Below are 19,667 nucleotides of genomic sequence, written 5' to 3'. Positions count from 1 at the left end.
AAATGTACGTTATTAAGTGAGACATTTCGTTAAGTGGATTTCGCCCTGTTTTACGACCTTTCTTGCTTCAGTGTTTAAGCGAACCACTGAAGTTGATGAGTTAGTCGCCCGGTTATTAAGTGAACCTAGCGAAGTGCATCTTGTGGCCGTTAGCGGGTCGGTCTTCCTCATCAATTTGTCAGAAGGCTTCAAAAGGTTACATCTGTACCGCCAAGTTTGGGGCCATTAGACTTTAGCCCCCTGGCCGACGAATGATATGTATGTTGTTGTTGTTGAGTGGGAATGATTGATTTTTAATATAATGGGGATTTTAGATTAGATAAGTGGGTTTTATATTAATTGGATTTAGGATTTGTATTATTGTTCTTTTTATATGTAGTAAGCCGCCCCGAGTCCTTGGAGAAGGGCGGCATGCAAATCCAATTAATAAAATAATAAAATAAATAAATAAATTAGATAGAAAACCCATCTATGTCGCCAGGCATGGAGAAACTGATATGCCCCTTAGCTACTATGTTTTTTTATATATGGTCTGTTAGGTTGTGTGTTTGTTTTTTATAAGGGTTTTAAATTGTTCTTTTAACATTAGATTTGTACATTTTGTATTGTTATTGTGAGACGCTCCGAGTCCTCGGAGAGGGGCGGCATACAAATCTAATAAATTACTATTATTATTATTATTATTATTATTATTATTATTATTATTATTATGTAGGTAGGTAGGTAGATAGATAGATAGATAGATAGATAGATAGATAGATAGATAGATAGATAGACAGACAGACAGACAGACAGACAGACAGACAGACAGGCAGGTAGTGAGGTAGGAAGGTAGGTAGATAGATAGACAGACAGACAGACAGAGAGACAGACAGATGGATGATAGGTAGGTAGGTAGATGGATGGATGGATGGATGATAGGTAGGGAGGTAGGTAGATAGAGAGACAGACAGACGGACGGTAGGTAGGTAGGTAGGTAGGTAGGTAGATAGATAGATAGATAGATAGATAGATAGATAATGGATGGATGGATGGATGGATGATAGGTAGGTAGGTAGGTAGGTAGATAGATAGATGATAGGTAGGTAGATAGATAGATAGATAGTTAGAAAGAAAGAAAGAAAGAAAGAAAGAAAGATAGATAGATAGATAGATAGATAGATAGATAGATAGATAGATAGATAGATAGATAGATAGATAAATGGAGGTCACACAACCCCAAGTCAGTGCAACTGTTATACACACGTGCCAGTTGGCAATTGCTTGAATTTGGATCACTTGACCATGGGGTCTGCTGCAACCCTATTTTTACAGCCTTTGGTAAGAAGGTGGAACTTCCGGGACCAGAGACAGTCTATCTGAAAAACCAGTCTGCAAGGAAGGAAGCACTATGAGACAGCTGCTGCCTTGGTGCAGTCAGAGCTGCTTCCCAGGCCATTTGTTTTTCAGTGCTGGTGTAGCTTCGGTCACTAAGCGAATGGCTGCAAGTCAAGGATTTCCCAGACAACCGAGAGCCTCTTACTTACCTGAAGATATTTTTCATACAGGACTTTGGAGACGTTGTAGGTGCCCAAAGTGTCGATTTCGATCACCGTTTTGTAACCGTTGAATGATAAAGAGCTAGCAGGACAAAGAAAGTTCCCGGCAGCATCTGAGGAACATGACAGAGAGTGTGTGACCTGTTGGACGGCAGTCTTTTAAGACCTGAATTCATATGTTCTCACTATATGGGAAGAAGTACCACCACAGAAGCTATTACACATGATGATATCCTAATAAACCTAAAATGGTCACCTAACATCAAAAACGTCATTGAAAAAGCACAACAAAGAATGTTCTTTCTGCGCCAGCTCAGGAAGCTCAAACTGCCCAAGGAGCTGTTCTACAGAGGAATCATTGAGTCTGTCATCTGCACCTCTATAACTGTCTGGTTTGGTGCTGCAACCCAACAGGACCGACCCAGACCTCAGAGGAGAATCAGAACTGCAGAACAAAACAATTGATGCCAACCTGCCTTCCCTTGAGGACCTGTATACTGCATGAGTCAAAAAGAAGGCAGTGAAAGTATTTACTGACCCCTCGCATCCTGGACATAAACTGTTTCAACTCCTAACCTCAAAACGATGCTATAGAACATTGCACATCAGAACAACTAGACACAAGGACAGTTTTTTCCCAAACGCCATCACTCTGCTAAACAAATAATTCCCTCAACATTGTCAAACTATTTACTAAGTCTGCACTACTATTACTACTAGTTTTTTCCCCATCATTCCTATCACCCGTCTCCTCCCACATATGACTGTATGACTGTAACTTGTTGCTTGTATTTATTTATTTATTTATTCATTCATTCATTCATTCATTCATTCATTCATTCATTCATTCATTCATTCATTCGATTTTTATGCCGCCCTTCTCCTTAGACTCAGGGCGGCTTACAACATGTTAGCAATAGCACTTTTTAAACAGAGCAGGCATATTGCCCCCACAATCCAGGTCCTCATTTTACCCACCTCGTAAGGATGGAAGGCTGAGTCAACCTTGAGCCGGTGATGAGATTTGAACCGCTCACCTTCAGATCTACAAGTCAGCTTCAGTGGCCTCTACCTGCTGCGCCACCCCGGCTCTTGTATCCTTAAGACTTTTATTAATATTGTTTCCTCATTGCTTATTTGACCCCTATGACAATCATTGTGTTGTACCCCATGATTCTTGACAAATGTATCTTTTCCTTTTATGTACACTGAGAGCATCTGCACCAAAGACAAATTCCTTGTGTGTCCAATCACACTTGGCCAATAAAGAATTCTATTCTATTCTCTAAACACATTCCATTATTAAATCGAATTGGTTGGATCCTTGATGTAGGGAGCCATGTTTGAAATTAAGCTAGATGCACCATCTGTCTATTGGCCAAGGTGTTTAGCTAGCGATAGGGGTTTTTTAAACTAAATATCAGTCTCACACTTGCATCATGAAAATAGGGGCTCTAGAACAGAGCTTCTCAACCTTGGCAACTTGAAGATGGATGGACTTCAACTCCCAGAATTCCATGCTGCCTGGGGTATTCTGGGAGTTGAAGTCACACTCATCTTCAAGTTGCCAAGGTTGAGAAATACAGTTCCTGAGACATGTTGAACAGAGGTGGTCATCAACCCTAATTGATCAATTACTGTATTTTCCGGAGTATAAGATGCACCTTTCCCTCCCTTAAAAGAGGCTGTAAATTTGGCTGCGTCTTATACTCCAAATGTAGCTTTTCCAGAGCTTTTTTCCCAGCCCTAACGAGGTGCCAATGATCTTTCCAGCTTGCAACCTTGTTTTCATTGCTACTCCGAAGTTTTTTTCCAGCCTTAAGTCTTTGCAGGCTTGTTTTCATTGCTACTCCGTCCAAAAAAGGGTGTTTTCCCAGCCCTAATCAGGAGATAAAGTGATGTGCTAAAGTTGACCAGACTAAGGACGCTAGCCAGTCGATTTCCCCCCCCCCCATATTTTCCTTGCCCTAACTAGGTGCTAACAATCTTCCCAGCTCTGACTTTGCAAGCTTTTTCATTGTTACTCTCTCTGAAGAATGCCTTTCCAGCCCTAAATCTTTATAGGCTTTTTTTTTCATTGTTCTACTTGCTTTGAATAAGTTTCCAACCCTAACAAAGTGCTCACAATGTTCCCAGCCCTTCCAGTTTGCAGGCTCTTTCATTGTTACTCTCTTTGAATAAGGTTTTTTTTAAGCCCTAATCAGAGGATAAAATAATGTGCTGAAGCTGACCAGATTAAGGACGCTAGCCAGATGAATGCCTGGTAGGTAGATTTTTTCCCCCTATTTTCCTCACCCCAAACTAAGGTGTGTTTTATACTCTGGTGCATCTTATACAGTGGTACCTCTACCTAAGAACGCCTCTACTTAAGAACATTTCTAGATAAGAACCAGATGTTTAAGATTTTTTTGCCTCTTCTTAACCTCTTTCTACTTAAGAACCCAAGCCCAGAAATATTTCCCAGGAAATTTGAGAGTGGCACAAAGGTCCGGCCAGTTTCCTTCCATTCCCCCTTTAATCCCGGCCATCTCGGGCTTTTCTGGGCTGCCAGAGGAGCCTTTTGGTGGTGCTTAAGGAGGCTTTGGCAATCCAGAGCAAACAAAGCATTTTCCTTTCTCTGGGCGCTTGGAGAGGGAATAAACCTCTGCCAGCGCCCAGAGAAAAGAAACACTCCCTTCGCTCTAGGCAGCGACTCTCCTCCTCCTCTTCTTCTTCCTCCTCCTCCCACCCAAATTCTAAGCTTTTGTTTCTTTCCTAATGGGTTTGCACGCATTATTTGCTTTTCCATTGATTCCTAAGGGACAAATGGCTTCTACTTACAAACTTTTCTACTTAGGAACCTGGTCGCGGAACGAATTAAGTTCTTAAGTAGAGGTACCACTGCACTCCAAAAATATGTTATACAGACTCCAACGTTCTTGATTCTTGAGACAGAGCTTCTTTGGGGTTGGATGGCTGTTGGATTGTTGTTCAACAGATCTTCTAAAGGTGGAGATGGGTGCAGAGGATTGGTATGAAAGAGCACACTGGGCCATTTATGCATTCAACCATAAGAACCTCTCCTGCACCCAAAAAAGATCACCCTTCGGGGACCACCCATTCCCGGCAGATGGGGAGAACTTCCCAGCCTCCAAGAGGATCCAAACCCTCACTGTTAACTAGGATGTCGATCTTCTCAAATTCCCGGAGGGCCTTGTCCACAGCTGCCAAAATGCTTGGAGGTTGACGTACATCAAGGGAGACGGGCAGGCATCGCTGGCCAGTGGCTGCAGAGAGTTTCTTGGCCGCCTGTGAAGAGAAGTAAAGATTTGGGGTGGTGCTTGAAGTTGTTGATTTTTTTTCTCAACGCTTTTTAATTGTAACATGATTCTCCCCTTTCAATATTTGTGACTTCCAGAATCCTTCCCCGCCATGGCAACTCCAAATCTCAACTAGCAAATGCTCTGTCCTACACATTGGGAAGAAGAATCTGAACTCCAAACACGAACTGAATAATCAAATTATCACAGATAACCCCCACTCGGTTAAAGACCTTGGTATGCTAATAACAAAAGATTTAAGTGCCAAAGCCCACTGCAACAATATAGCCAAGAAGGCTTCAAGAGTTGTAAACCTAATCCTACGTAGCTTCTGCTCTGGCAATCTCACACTACTTACCACATCTTACAAAACTTTTGCCAGACCCATCCTCGAATACAGCTCATCTGTTTAGAACCCATATTGCATCTCAGACATTAACACCTTTGAAAAGGTCCAAAGATACTTCACCAGAATAGCCCTTCACTCCTCCACTCGAAATAGAATACCCTATGAGACTAGACTTTCAATCCTGGGCCTAGAAAGTTTAGAACTAAGACGCCTTAAACAAGATCTAAGTATTGCCCACAGGATCATATGCTGCAACGTCCTGCCTGTCGGTGACTACTTCAGCTTCAACCACAACAACACGAGCACACAACAGATTTAAACTTAATATTAACCGCTCCAAACTTGACTGTAAAAAATATGACTTCAGTAACCGAGTTGTCGAAGCGTGGAACTGATTACCGGACTCCATAGTGTCATCCCCAAACCCCCAACACTTTACCCTTAGATTATCTACGGTTGACCTATCCAGATTCCTAAGAGGTCAGTAAGGGGCGAGTACAAGCGCACTAGAGTGCCTTCCGTCCCCTGTCCTATTGCTCTCCTATATCTCCTATACCTTTCCTCTATTCCTCTATCTCTTCTTCTATTCTTTCATTGATATATTCTATTCCTATATCTTCTTTTCTATTATTTCTTAGATATATTTTACTATGAGTATCTCCTCTATAACCTTCATCATGTATTTTACTATGTGTATATTGATATATACCCACTAAAACCCTCATTGTGTATTGGACTAACTAACTAACTAACTAACTAACTAACTAACTAACTAACTAACTAACTAACCAACCAACCAACCAACCAACCAACCAACCAACCAACCAACCAACCAACCAACCAAATAAATAAATAAATAAATAAATAAATAAATAAATAAATAAATAAGATTAGCAACATGTAGAAAACCAATTGATTTCCATGTGTTTTATAGGGTCAACCAGAAACTTTAATTTCCCCATAAACCTTTATTTAAGAAAATTAAAGATAATACTTTTGGCTCTATTGATCTCCCAACTGGCAATATTTCCTTCATTTTTGCTACTTAGAAAGGGGATAGAATGAGCTGCCTTTCTAAAAAGGATTTTTTTAGCAGCATGTACACACAAATGCCACAAATATAAACAGCATTATAGTTATTAAACATTAACCCAACCACAACCTAATCTAAGGGTTGCTCAAAAGTCTGTGGACTTCAACTCCCAGAGTTTCTCAGCCAGCACTTTGAGAGGTGAAGTTCATCAAATGACTTCACCTCGTCGTCTCCGTTCCGACTTAATTATAGTTCATAAAATCATATATCAAAGTGTCCTACCTGTTAACGACTACTTCACCTTCAACCGCAACAACACACGAGCACGAAATCGATTTAAACTAAATGTCAACCGCTCCAAACCTGACTGCAAAAAATACGACTTCGGCAACAGAGCAATCAACGCCTGGAATGCACTGCCTGATTCTGTGGTTTCTACTCCTAACCCCAAAACCTTTAACCTTAGACTATCTATAATTGACCTCTCCCCCTTTCTAAGAGGTCTGTAAGGGGCGTGCATAAGCGCACCACTGTGCCTACCGTCCCTGTCCTATTGTCTACTTTTTATCATTACTTATCTAATGTTTTATATGTACAAATTATCACCCTAGAGCTCAGTGTTTCCCAACCTTGGGAACTTGAAGCTATCTGGACTTCAACTCCCAGAATTCCCCAGCCAGCATTCGCTGGCTGGGGAATTCTGGGAGTTGAAGTCCAAATAGCTTCAAGTTGCCAAGGTTGGGAAACACTGCTATAACTGTTTGACAAATAAATAAATAAATAAATAAATAAATAAATAAATAAATAAATAAATAAATAAATAAATAAATAAATAACTAAATAAATAAATAAATAATAAATAAATAATAATAAATAATAATAAATAAAAATAAATAAATAAAAATAAATTAATTAATAAATTAATTAATTAATAAATCTTGAAGCTGTCAGTTTTGAGAAATACTGATCCACCTTCAGGGCCACTGACCCAATCAGAACCAGTCTTTAGAGGTGGCAAAGGCGGATCAGTATTTCTCCAAGTCTTCCTGAAATTTTGCAAGACCATAAAAAATGGGAGACTTCTTTGCTTCACTGAGAAGCTACTAATATCCCAAATGGGACAGTAAAACAACCAGGATTTCGCAGCCACTCACCTCTGTCAACCGTTCGAGGTTTCTGCTGGCAATGACACACTGGCAACCGTGCCTGTAGGAAAATTTCCCAAGATCAGACTGAGAAGTCGAGGAAGGCAAAAACTTCTTTTTACTTATTTATTTTATTTATTTATTCATTTGTCCAATACATAAATACATAGGAAGAAAAATATATATGAAAAGCGAGAACGTTTTAGGTTTTTTTTTAAGAAATGCAAAAACAAATACAGTGATACCTTGTCTTACAAACTTAATTGGTTCCGGGACGAGGTTCTTAAGGTGAAAAGTTTGTAAGACGAAACAATGTTTCCCATAGGAATCAATGGAAAAGCGATTAATGCGTGCAAGCCCAAAATTCACCCCTTTTGCCAGCCGAAGCGCCCGTTTTTGCGTTGCTGGGATTCCCCTGAGGGTCCCCTCCATGGGAAACCCCACCTCTGGACTTCCATTGCCAGCGAAGCACCCATTTTTGCGCTGCTGGGATTCCCCTGCAGCATCACAAAAACACGGAAGTCCGGAGGTGGGGTTTCCCATGGAGGGGAGCCTCAGGGGAATCCCAGCAGCACAAAAACGGGTGCTTCGCCGGCAACGGAAGTCCAGAGGTGGGGCATCCCAGTGGCGGCGGTGGGTTTGTAAGGTGAAAATAGTTTGTAAGAAGAGGCAAAAAAATCTTAAACCCCAGGTTTGTATCTCGAGAAGTTTGTATGACGAGCATAGTTCCCTCTAAGCTGAGCAGTGAGCAATCGCTCACTTAAAAATCATCATCAACTCAGAGTTTTCCACACCTGCCCAGAAGCCAAGAGGGAAAGAGTGAGAGGGAAGGAGAGAGAGAGGAAGAGAGAGAAACAGATAGAAAAAAGAGAGGAAGGAAAAGAGAAAGAAAAGGAATGGGAGTAAGGAAGAGAGAAAGAAAATCAAAATCTAGTTTGAAACTAGCTCAACTATTTGTTTGTTTGTTTGTTTGTTTGTTTATTTATTTATTTATTTATTTATTTATTTATTATTTCTGTGCCACCCAGTCCCGAAGGGACTGCCGCTCAGACACTATACTTTTCCGCCCCCCCCCAAAAAAAAATTAGAGGGAACACTGATGACGAGGTGTTTGTAAGACGAGGTATCACTGTATCTGGGAAACCGTACTAGTGAGGCCACACCTGGAATACGGCATCCAGTTCTGGTGACTGCAATGTAAAAAAGATCTTGAGACTCTGGAAAGAGTGCTGAGAACAACAAAGGTGGTAAGCAGTATTGGGTTCCTACCGGTACGAGCCACGCAGTAGCTCCGGTAGGAAAAATGGAACTGCACGCACATCCCCGGCGCTCACACACATGTACCCGAGCAATATTTTGCTTCTGTGCATGTGCAGGTAGCAAAATCTTATGAAGAAAGATGTGTGTGAGCGAGATTTCGGGGATTTTTGGGTTCTGTGCATGTGTGGAAGCAAATAAATTTTGCCGAAATCTCACTCACACGCATGTCCCTCTCAGAAGCAGTTCTGTGTTTGCAAAAACTTCAAAAGAGAAGGATTTAGGGGTCGTGATTTCTGACCTTCTCAAAATGGGTGAGCAGTGTGGTCAGGCGGTAGGAAAAGCAAGTAGGATGCTTGGCTGCATAGCTAGAGGTATAACAAGCAGGAAGAGGGAGACTGTGGTCCCTTTTAACTATTAACACATTTTCCCTTTCTTGTCACATTTTATGACATTTCATTCTTATCCTAATTCACACATTAATTTTACTTTTCTTTTCAAGCCAATCATACCATGTATCCCAAATTTTATAGTACCTTGTTTCCCCCCCCCCCCTCTCTCAGTTGCATGGTTAATTTACTCATTTCTGCACATTCTAGCACCTTTTTTAACAATCATAGCACTCAAGGGGTTCCTGCCTTTTTTCCAATTTTGTCCCAATGTAATTCTCACTGCCATTATTATCTGTTTCAGCTGTGGCGAGGGGGGCGTTTGCCCAGGTTCGCCTGGTGCACCAGTTGCGGCCCTATCTGGACCGGGACTCACTGCTCACAGTCACTCATGCCCTCATCACCTCGAGGTTCGACTACTGTAATGCTCTCTACATGGGGCTACCTTTGAAAAGTGTTCAGAAACTTCAGATCGTGCAAAATGCAGCTGCGAGAGCAGTCATGGGCCTACCTAGGTATGCCCATGTTTCACCAACACTCCGCAGTCTGCATTGGTTGCCGATCAACTTCCGGTCACAATTCAAAGTGTTGGTTATGACCTTTAAAGCCCCTCATGGCACTGGACCAGAATATCTCCGAGACCGCCTGCTGCCGCACGAATCCCAGCGACTGATTAGGTCCCACAGAGTGGGCCTTCTCCAGGTCCCGTCAATTAAACAATGTCGGTTGGCGGGCCCCAGGGGAAGAGCCTTCTCTGTGGTGGCCCCAGCCCTCTGGAACCAACTCCCCCCGGAGACTAGAACTGCCCCTACTCTCCTTGCCTTCCGTAAGCTCCTTAAGACCCACCTGTGTCGTCAGGCATGGGGGAACTGAGACATCTCCCCTGGGCATATACAATTTATGAATGGTATGTGTGTGTGTATGTGTGTTTAGAAAATGGGGTTTTTTAAATGTTTTTAGTAGAAATTTAGATTTGTTGTAAACTGTTTTTTCACTTTGTTGTGAGCCGCCCCGAGTCTGCGGAGAGGGGCGGCATACAAATCTAAATAAACATAAACATAAACATAATAGATTTCCTTTCTCATATTTTCTTTCATTATTCCCAAAAGAAATAATTCTGGTCTTAACTCAATTTTTTAATTCTGTTATTTCCCTGATCCAATTTTTTTAAATTTTCTTCCAATATTTCTTTGCATCAGGATAAGTCTACCACATGTAGTAGAATGTCCCTTGTGCCTGATTACATTTCCAAGAGTTTGTGGAGTTCAGCTATTTTCCAAAGCACCAGGAAACAGGACAAAGAAGCAACGGATGGAAACTTACCAAAGATCTAGAATCTAGAACTAATCTAGAACTAATTTCCTGGCAGTGAGAACAATTAAACAATGAAACAATTTGTCTCTTGGATTGGGGGTGTTCCATCGTTCGAGGTTTTCAAAAATAGACTGGACAATCATTTGACCATAGGTTCTCTTGCTTTGAACAAGGGGTTGGATTAGAAGACCTCCAAGGTCCCTTCCAACCTTATGATTCTACATTCTAATGAAAAAACAGTGAGACAGCAGTAGGAGACGCTCTCGTATTCAAGAAGAACACATTTGTGTTTTGCAGTAGAAATGGGGAAGATAAAAGAAATATCCCAAAGCCTTTTGCTAGGATCAGATCAAGACTGTAGAAGATCCTGGCTGAAGATCTTGAAAGAGATCCATTATCCTTACCTCATCAGGATCTCAGCGATGCGGAATCCAATACCGGAGCCGCCACCCGTGATGAAGGCCACTTTGCCTCTAGAAAAATCAGAAGGCGGGGGAGACATCTGGCATCAGGAGCTACCAACATGCTTGCTTATTGATACAGAACAGAAATAGAAGAGTGTAGAGTAGAGTAGAGTAGAAGAGATGAGAGAGGAGAGAATAGAATAGAATAGGGCTAGAATAAAATAGAATAGAATAAGAAAGAATGGAATGGAATAGAATAGAGAGTAGAGTAGAGAATATAATTAGAGGAGAGGAGAGGAGAGAGGAGAGAATAGAATAGGGCTAGAATAAAATAGAATAGAATAAGAAAGAATGGAATGGAATAGAATAGAATAGAGAGTAGAGTAGAGCGGTGTTTCCCAACCTTGGCAACTTGAAGATATTTGGACTTCAACTCCCAGAATTCCCCAGCCAGCAAATGGGGGAATTCGCTGGCTGGGGAATTCTGGGAGTTGAAGTCCAAATATCTTTAAGTTGCCAAGGTTGGGAAACACTGGAGTAGAGAATATAATTAGAGGAGAGGGGAGGGGAGGGGAGGGGAGAGAGGAGAGGAGAGAATAGAATAGGGCTAGAATAAAATAGAATAGAATAAGAAAGAATGGAATGGAATAGAATAGAATAGAGAGTAGAGCAGAGCAGGGCAGAGCAGAGCAGAGTGTTTCACCCTCCCGGGGCTCCAAAGGTTTCCATGGAAGGTAAGAATGCCCTCCCCCCTCTCCCCAGAGCTCCCTGGAAGCCAAAAACATCCTCCCAGAGCCTCTGCGAGAACCAAAAATCAGCTAGCCGGCACACACATGCACGTTGGAGTTAAGCTCGGACAATGGCTCGTGTGCCAGCAGATATGTGGGCCACCTGTGGCACCCATGCCATAGGTTCACCATCACTGCTCTATTCCATCCAATCATCAAATGTTGCACCTCATGATTCTTGACAAATGTATCTTTTCTTTTATGTACCCTGAGAGCCTATGTACCAAAGACAAATTCCTTGTGTGTCCAATCCCACTTGGCCAATAAAGAATTCTATCTGTTCTATTCCACCCAATCAGGTTTACGGGAATCTTAAAGAGGCCTAGCACCATGGCAATACAGTACTTACTTGAGGATGTCTGGCTGGAAGATATATGAATATTCCGGAAGGCAGTCATCGGTGTCCACATCAGGAGGAGGTTCACAAGCACAGCCCAGATGAGCCATGGACAACTAGCTTGTTCTAGAGTAAGCAAGGCAGGGTCACCACCGATCCTGAGATGGGGAGAAAACCCACAATATGATTATGGTAGGTCACACAGCCAGATGTTCAGAGTAGATTTGGCATGCGTACCCACCTAGAAAGTGCTTCCCAAGGCCTTGGGATAGGCAGATATGGATGTTTGACAGTGTCAGAGGTATCACTGCAGAATTTAAGCAGTTCGGAGTAAAGCTGCCTTTTTGCAATTGACTAATGGTGAATTTGTCAATGCCGATGGTGTGGTGCTCCAGATGTTCTGGGATTACATCCAGTGCACCTACGAGGGTCACCCAGAAAGCAATGCACCTCATTCTCCCAACCCCCTCAGCCTACAGTAATGGTATGAATGCAAAACTTTAGATATACGTTATTAGTTCTGGAGACCTCACCTACAAAAAGATATTGACAAAATTGAACGGGTCCAAAGACGGGCTACAAGAATGGTGGAAGGTCTTAAGCATAAAACGTATCAGGAAAGACTTAATGAACTCAATCTGTATAGTCTGGAGATAGAAGGAAACGGGGGGACATGATCAAAACATTTAAATATGTTAAAGGCTTAAATAAAGTCCAGGAGGGAAGTGTTTTTAATAGGAAAGTGAACACAAGAACAAGGGGACACAATCTGAAGTTAGTTGGGAGAAAGATCAAAAGCAACATGAGAAAATATTATTTTACTGAAAGAGTAGTGGATCCTTGGAACAAACTTCCAGCAGACGTGGTAGATAATTCCACATTAACTGAATTTAAACATGCCTGGGATAAACATATATCCATCCTAAGATAAAATACAGAAAATAGTATAAGGGCAGACTAGATGGACCAGGAGGTCTTTTTCTGCCGTCAGACTTCTATGTTTCTATTTGAATTGTCAGGAGTGGTGTGTAAATTTTGCGTTTCTTCAGACAGATAGCGTAGCTGCAGCAGTGTTTCGAAATGGCGTCTGTAAGTGATGTACGTTACAAGCAGCATGTCGTTGTTGAATTTGTCACTGCGGAGAAAGAAACTGTTGGGAATATTCACAAATGTTTGTGTACAGTTTATGAAGAATCCGCAGTCAACAGAAGTACGGTTAGTCGCTGGGCACAGAGGGTGAGGCCCTTAGAAGAACAGAACAGAAGAACAGAGAGAGGGTGAGGACATTAGAACAAGGAGTGGTACCAACAGGGCATACACGCCCTTGTGACTCCCTGGAGGAAGGCCATAGAACGGGACAGAGATTACGTGGAAAAATAGGGAGTGTAGAAGAAACATCATTCTTTCTTGTGTATAAGTTTCCTTGTGTTCAATAAATAATTTTGAAGAAAAAAAATGTGGTGCATTACTTTCTGGGCGACTCTTGTTTTATCATTGTTGGTACTACCTTTGCTTTCTTTTGCCACAGTTATTCTATTTCTATTTGAAGGTTTTTGTATTTTGTCAGCTTCTCCAGTTCTATCTCTTTTATTCTGCTGATTCCAGGCACTGCCACATCCACTAACCAAACATTTTTGTCTTCTTTAACAATTGTTAAGTCTGGGTGTTAGGTGGCAGGCACCTGTTAGTCTAGATCGGGGGTCCTCAAACTTGGCAACTTTAAGACTTGTGGACTTCAACTCCCAGCATTCTCCAGCCTGGCTGGAGAATGCTGGGAGTTGAAGTCCATAAGTCTTAAAGTTGCCAAGTTTGAAGACCCCTGGTCTAGATCCTAAAGTCCTACAAAGTTTTACAAAATTCTTTTTAAATTTTGGTTTTTCTCTCCTGTTTTTATTTATTTGTTTGTTTCTTTCTTTGTTTCTTTCTTTCTTTATTTGTTTGTTTGTTTATTTATTTATTTATTTATTTATTGGATTTGTGTGCCGCCCCTCTCCGAAGACTCGGGGCGGCTAACAGCAATAACAAGACAGCATACAATAATAATCCAATACTAAAAACAATTAAAAACCCATTATTATAAAAAACAAACAAACATACATACAGACATACCATGCATAAAATTATAAGGGCCTAGGGGGGAAAGAGCATCTCAATTCCCTCATGCCTGGCGGCAGAGGTGGGTTTTAAGTAGCTTACGAAAGGAAAGGAGGGTGGTGGCAATTCTAATCTCTGGGGGGAGTTGGTTCCAGAGGGCCGGGGCCACCACAGAGAAGGCTCTTCCCCTGGGTCCCGCCAAGCGGCATTGTTTAGTTGACGAGACCCGGAGAAGACGCACTCTGTGGGACCTAACTGGTCGCTGGGATTCGTGCCGCAGAAGGCAGTCACCAACCTTGGGGAAAATGTGTAGGGCAGCTTCAGGAAGGGGAATTCTTAAGGGGAAAGGATCCCAGATTCCAGCTCTGCACAACAAAAACCTTTTTCCCCCAGCATGCAACAATAGAAATATTGGAGCCACAGAGAAAGAAGACATGGAGAAGGATGTACCAGGCATTGAACTGAAGGAGAGAATTGGTGCAACCGGTTTTTCTTGCAAAACCGACAAACACAAAGCAATCAGGGTGGTTGGAGCAGCTTTGCAAAGCAGAGGAAACAGATCCAGAAATTCAAATTGAAGTGGAATACTTTTATTTGGCCGAGAATAATTTAGAAATTGTCTGCAGCACAGAACATTCAGTGTGCATGCAAAGCAACAGAGAGAATAATTAAAAAAATAGTGACATTGTATATAATAAACATTTATATAAAAGGGCTGTTGAGACACTAGAAAGAGTGCAGAGAAGAGCAACAAAGAGGATTAGGGGACTGGAGGCTAAAACATATGAAGAATGGTTGCAAGAACTGGGCATGGCTAGTTTAATGAAAAGAAGGACCAGGGGGTACATGATAGCAGTGTTTCAATATCTCAAGGGTTGCCACAAAGAAGAGGAAGTCAAGCTCTTCTCCAAAGCACCTGAGGGTAGAACAAGAAGCAATGGGTGGAAACTAACCAAGGAGAGAAGCAACTTAGAACTAAGGAGAAATTTCCTGACAGCTAGAACAATTAACCAGTGGAACGGCTTGCCTCCAGAAGTTGTGAATGCTCCAACACTGGAAGTTTTTAAGAAGATGTTGGATAACCATTTGTCTGAAGTAGTAAACAGGGGGTTCATTTGTGACATTGATTTATTTGTGACATTTAGAGACCACCCAACTCCACTAGGACTCTGGGTGGCTCACAATCCCAATAATTAAAAGCAGGGTAAAATGCAATAACAATAAAGCAGCCAAAACAATACAAAACACAAATAAAACCCTTTAAAAGGTCAATAACAATAAAGGTGCAAAAAACCCCCAATCCAAAATACAATTAAAGACCTTTAAAACCATGCATACTCTCAATCATTCATCATTCAGCCAGGGTGAGGGTTTGGACTAGAAGACCTCCAAGTTTCCTTCCAACTCTGTTGCTTACTTGTTTTTTAATAATAAATGTTATAAATTTTTTATAAGAAAAACATACAAACAACATGTAACACAGAGCTCAGTGATCTGTGTACCCACCACCAGACAACACTCTAACCCCACCACCAAGATGAGGGTAGATTTTATATATAACCTTTTCAGCTAAGATCAATATATTTATTTACATATTATAAAATTTGGCGGGACCCAGGGGAAGAGCCTTCTCTGTGGCGGCCCCGGCCCTCTGGAACCAACTCCCCCCAGAGATTAGAATTGCCCCCACCCTCCTTGCCTTTCGTAAACTTCTTAAAACCCACATCTGCCGTCAGGCATGGGGGAACTGAGATATTCTTTCCCCGTAGGCCTTTACAATTTACGCATGGTATGTCTGTATGTATGTTTGGTTTTTATAATAAGGTTTTTTTTAGTTATTTTAGTATTGGATTGGATTGTTACATGTTGTTTTTATCATTGTTGTTAGCCGCCCCGAATCTACGGAGAGGGGCGGCATACAAATCTAATCAATCAATTAATCAATAAAGTAATTCTAATTTATTCTTCGTAGCTTGGTCTCGAATTCTACTAACCATATAACCTCTCACCCTATCCCATTGTCCCATCAGTTCTCGCAATTAATTTTCATTAACCATATTCATCTTTATATCCATAATTTCAAACTGAATACGATCCACCAGATACTGGTAGCAATTTCGTATTGTCCATTTTGTTGCATCCGCTCCAACCTAAGACTACTACCGCTTGGGCACTTTCTATAGTTGCTTCTTTACTATCTCTAAATTCTCCCATTTCATTCCTTTTTACTAATACTATTTCTTATGTAATTGTCCAGCTTATATACTGCTCAAAAAAATAAGGGGAACATTCAAATAACACATCCTAGATCTGAATGAATGAAATATTCTCATTGAATACAGCGGGACCTCTACTTAAGAATTTTTCTAGATAAGAACCGGGTTTTGAAGATTGTTTTGCCTCTTCTTAAGAACCATTTTCTACTTAAAGACCCGAGCCCAGAAAAATTTCCCAGGAAATTTGAGAATGGCGCAAAGGCCAGCCAGTTTCCTGCCATTTTGGGCTTTTCTGGGCTGCCAGAGGAGCCTTTCAGTGGTGCTTAAGGAGGCTTTGGAAGTCCAGAGCGAACGGAGTATTTTCCTTTCTCTGGGCACTTGGAGAGGGAATAAACCTCTGCCAACACCCAGAGAAAAGAAATGCTCCCTTCACTCTGGGCAGCCCTGAGCGAAGAGAGCGTTTTCCCTTCTCTGGGCACTGCCTCCGAGTCCCTCTTTTTTTTTTAACCCTTAAAGTTTTGGATTTTTTGGATTCCCTTCACCTCACCTTCTTCCTTCGGCAGCAACTGTCCTCCTCCTCTTCTTCCTGCTCCTCCTCCCACCCAAATTCCGAACTTTTATTTTTTCCGAATGTGTTTGCACACCTTACCCCTCAGCTCTTCCGTTTTATGTTTGATTTGTTTGGGCTGTATGATTATTTTTAATAAGGGTTTTTAAATTGTTTTTTTTAAAAAAATTGGATTTGTACTTTGTATTGCTTGTTGTGAGCCGCTCCGAGTCCTCGGAGAGGGGCAGCATACAAATCTAATAAATTATTATTATTATTATTATTGTTGTTATTATTATTATTATTATTATTATTATTATTATTATTATTATTTGCTTTTACTGTATATTGATTCCTATGGGAAAAATTGCTTCTACTTACAAACTTTTCTACTTCAGAACCTGGTCACTTAATAGGAAAGTGAACACAAGAACAAGGGGACACAATCTGAAGTTAGTTGGGGGAAAGATCAAAAGCAACATGAGAAAATATTATTTTACTGAAAGAGTAGTAGATCCTTGGAACAAACTTCCAGCAGACGAGGTAGATAAATCCACAGTAACTGAATTTAAACATGCCTGGCATAAACATATATCCACCCTAAGATAAAATACAGAAAATAGTATAAGGGCAGACTAGATGGACCATGAGGTCTTTTTCTGCCGTCAGACTTCTATGTTTCTATGTTTCTATGTCATGGAAGGAATTAAGTTCTTAAGTAGAGGTACTACCCGACTTTGTTCTGTACAAAGTTGAATGTGCACAACAGCATGTGACATTGTCAGTCAGCATTGCTTCCTAAGGGGACAATTTGATTTCACAGAAGTTTGATTTACTTGGAGTTACATTGTATTGTTTTAAGTGTTCCCTTTATTATTATTTTGGAGCAGTGTATTTAACATCCTATTAGTTTCCTCTTACACCTTTTCCCAGAATTTTTCCACTACTCAAGTAGCCAACTCTGTTGTTGTTGTTATGTCTATATCCACCCCCTCACACACTGCAAAGTAAAGTTCTTTGCGTGTTCTTAGAGCAAAATGTTTTTAAGAAACGCTACTTTTAAAAGACAAAGCAGCTGTTATGCCTGAGAAAACAATGCAGCAGAGTTGGGATTACTATTATTACTATTATATTATTATTATTATTATTATTATTATTATTATTATTATTATTATTATTATTATTATTATTATTATTATTATTAATTAGATTTTAATGCCGCCCCTCTCCGAAGACTCGGAGCAGCTCACAACAGATTCCTAGAGAGGAGGGGGGGGCTGGCAGAGTGTAGGGCAGAGGTCTTCAAACTTGGCAACTTTAAGACTTGGGGACTTCAACTCCCAGCATTCTCCAGCCTGGCTGGAGAATGCTGGGAGTTGAAGTCCACAAGTCTTAAAGTTGCCAAGTTTGAAAACCCCTTGGGTAGGGGAATCCCCCTATTTTCTGCAACCCCCAAATTGATTTACATGGGGGAGGGCAGCCTTACACACACCCCTTCGGCTAAGGTGACGAGGCCCGCACCCACCCCAAGTAGCGCAGCTGGTTGGCAATGAAAGAGAGGTCTCTCCCCACACACACACAGCGGAGGGCGCCAGGTTGCAAAAACTCCTCAGAGCCTCGTTCTCATTCCTGCCCTCTCGCCCTCTCGGGACACCCCGCATGCAGTGGGGAGCCCGGGGAAGGGGAAAGGGGGTCCCCTCCCCGGGAATTGCACGAGCCCGTTTCGAGCGGTAGCCTCTCCAGAGACCAATGAGCTGGGGACTACAACTCCCCTTATCCCCACCCACCCGCTGTTGCAACATGCATACATACAAACATACATGCATGCACGCATACAGTGGGAGTTGCAGCCCCAGCACGTCGGAAGGATCGCAATTACAGGTGCTTAGTTTGCCCCCCCCCCCCCCCCCGCGTCAAGTCCTCTTTCTCGGTACAGTATTTCTCTCCCCCCAACAATTCTGCCCCTTTCCAACTCACCTCAGATTCACGGCTTGCTCTCCGGTACGCCTGCGCGCTGGGCTCAGCCGAGAGCATGCCGGGAATGGTAGTTCCTTGTTGAGAAGCCTAGGAGGCGCTCGGTTCAATGGGACATACTATGCTTGGTCCTTCTCTTGTTTCGTTTTATTTTTTATTTTATTTTATTTTATTTTATTATTATTTTTTATTAATTTTATTTTCTAGATTTTATTTTATTTATTTATTTGTATGCCGCTCCGAGTCAATACAAATCTAATAAATAAATAAATAAAATTTTATTTTATTTTATTTTACTTTACTTTACTTTTAGTTTGGTTTGGTTTATTTCGTTTTATTTTAATTTTTTTTAATTTCATTATTTTTCATCTATTTATGTATGCATGCATGTATGTATGTATGTATGTATGTATGTATGTATGTATGTATGTATTAGCTTTTGTATAAGCCTAACTACAGTGGTACCTCTACTTAAGAACTTAATTCGTTCCATGACCAGGTTCTTAAATAGAAAAGTTTGTAAGTAGAAGCAATTTGTCCCATAGGAATCAATGTAAAAGCAAATAATGCGTGCAAACCCATTAGGAAAGAAATAAAAGCTTGGAATTTGGGTGAGAGGAGGAGGACGGTCGCTGCCGAAGGAAGAAAGTGAGGTGAAGGGAATAAAAAAAAATCCAAAACTTTTAGGATTTAAAAAAAGAAGAACAGGGACTCTGCGGCAGTAAGGAGGAGCACGCGCCTCCCATACATCTGGCGCGAGGCTGCCTCCCATACACTGCGCCAGAGAGAGAAACCCAGGAGGAATGGCAGGAAACTGGCCGGGCCTTCATGCCGCTCTCAAATTTCCTGGGAAATTTTTCCGGGCTCGGGTTCTTAAGTAGAAAATGGTTCTTAAGAAGAGGCAAAAAAATCTTGAACACCTGATTCTTATCTAGTAAAGTTCTTAAGTAAAGGCGTTCTTAGGTAGAGGTCCCACTGTAATT

General features: G+C 41.4%; 1 protein-coding gene across 2 annotated transcripts in view; it reads right to left on the bottom strand.

Moving 5' to 3' along the window:
* The window catches only part of DECR2 (2,4-dienoyl-CoA reductase 2), a 31,347-nt gene extending 12,562 nt beyond the window's left edge, over positions 1-18,785 (bottom strand). The window contains exons 1-6 of one of the 2 annotated variants that reach the window (XM_070761012.1): positions 18,688-18,785; positions 11,866-12,011; positions 10,729-10,797; positions 7,374-7,425; positions 4,691-4,826; positions 1,527-1,651 (exon numbers count right to left, since the gene is read on the bottom strand). In XM_070761012.1, coding sequence (XP_070617113.1) covers positions 1,527-1,651; positions 4,691-4,826; positions 7,374-7,425; positions 10,729-10,797; positions 11,866-11,963 — 480 coding nt within the window. In that variant the 5' untranslated portion in view covers positions 11,964-12,011; positions 18,688-18,785. The remainder of the gene's footprint in view (positions 1-1,526; positions 1,652-4,690; positions 4,827-7,373; positions 7,426-10,728; positions 10,798-11,865; positions 12,012-18,687) is intronic. The other variant, XM_070761011.1, reaches the window with a different exon arrangement.
* Positions 18,786-19,667: the final 882 nt, after the last annotated feature.

This window comes from Erythrolamprus reginae, chromosome 9 (genome assembly GCF_031021105.1).
Source record: "Erythrolamprus reginae isolate rEryReg1 chromosome 9, rEryReg1.hap1, whole genome shotgun sequence".
Taxonomy (NCBI): domain Eukaryota; kingdom Metazoa; phylum Chordata; class Lepidosauria; order Squamata; family Dipsadidae; genus Erythrolamprus; species Erythrolamprus reginae.
The sequence above is the reverse complement of the archived record's forward strand: the minus strand, read 5'-3'. Positions and strand labels throughout refer to the sequence as shown.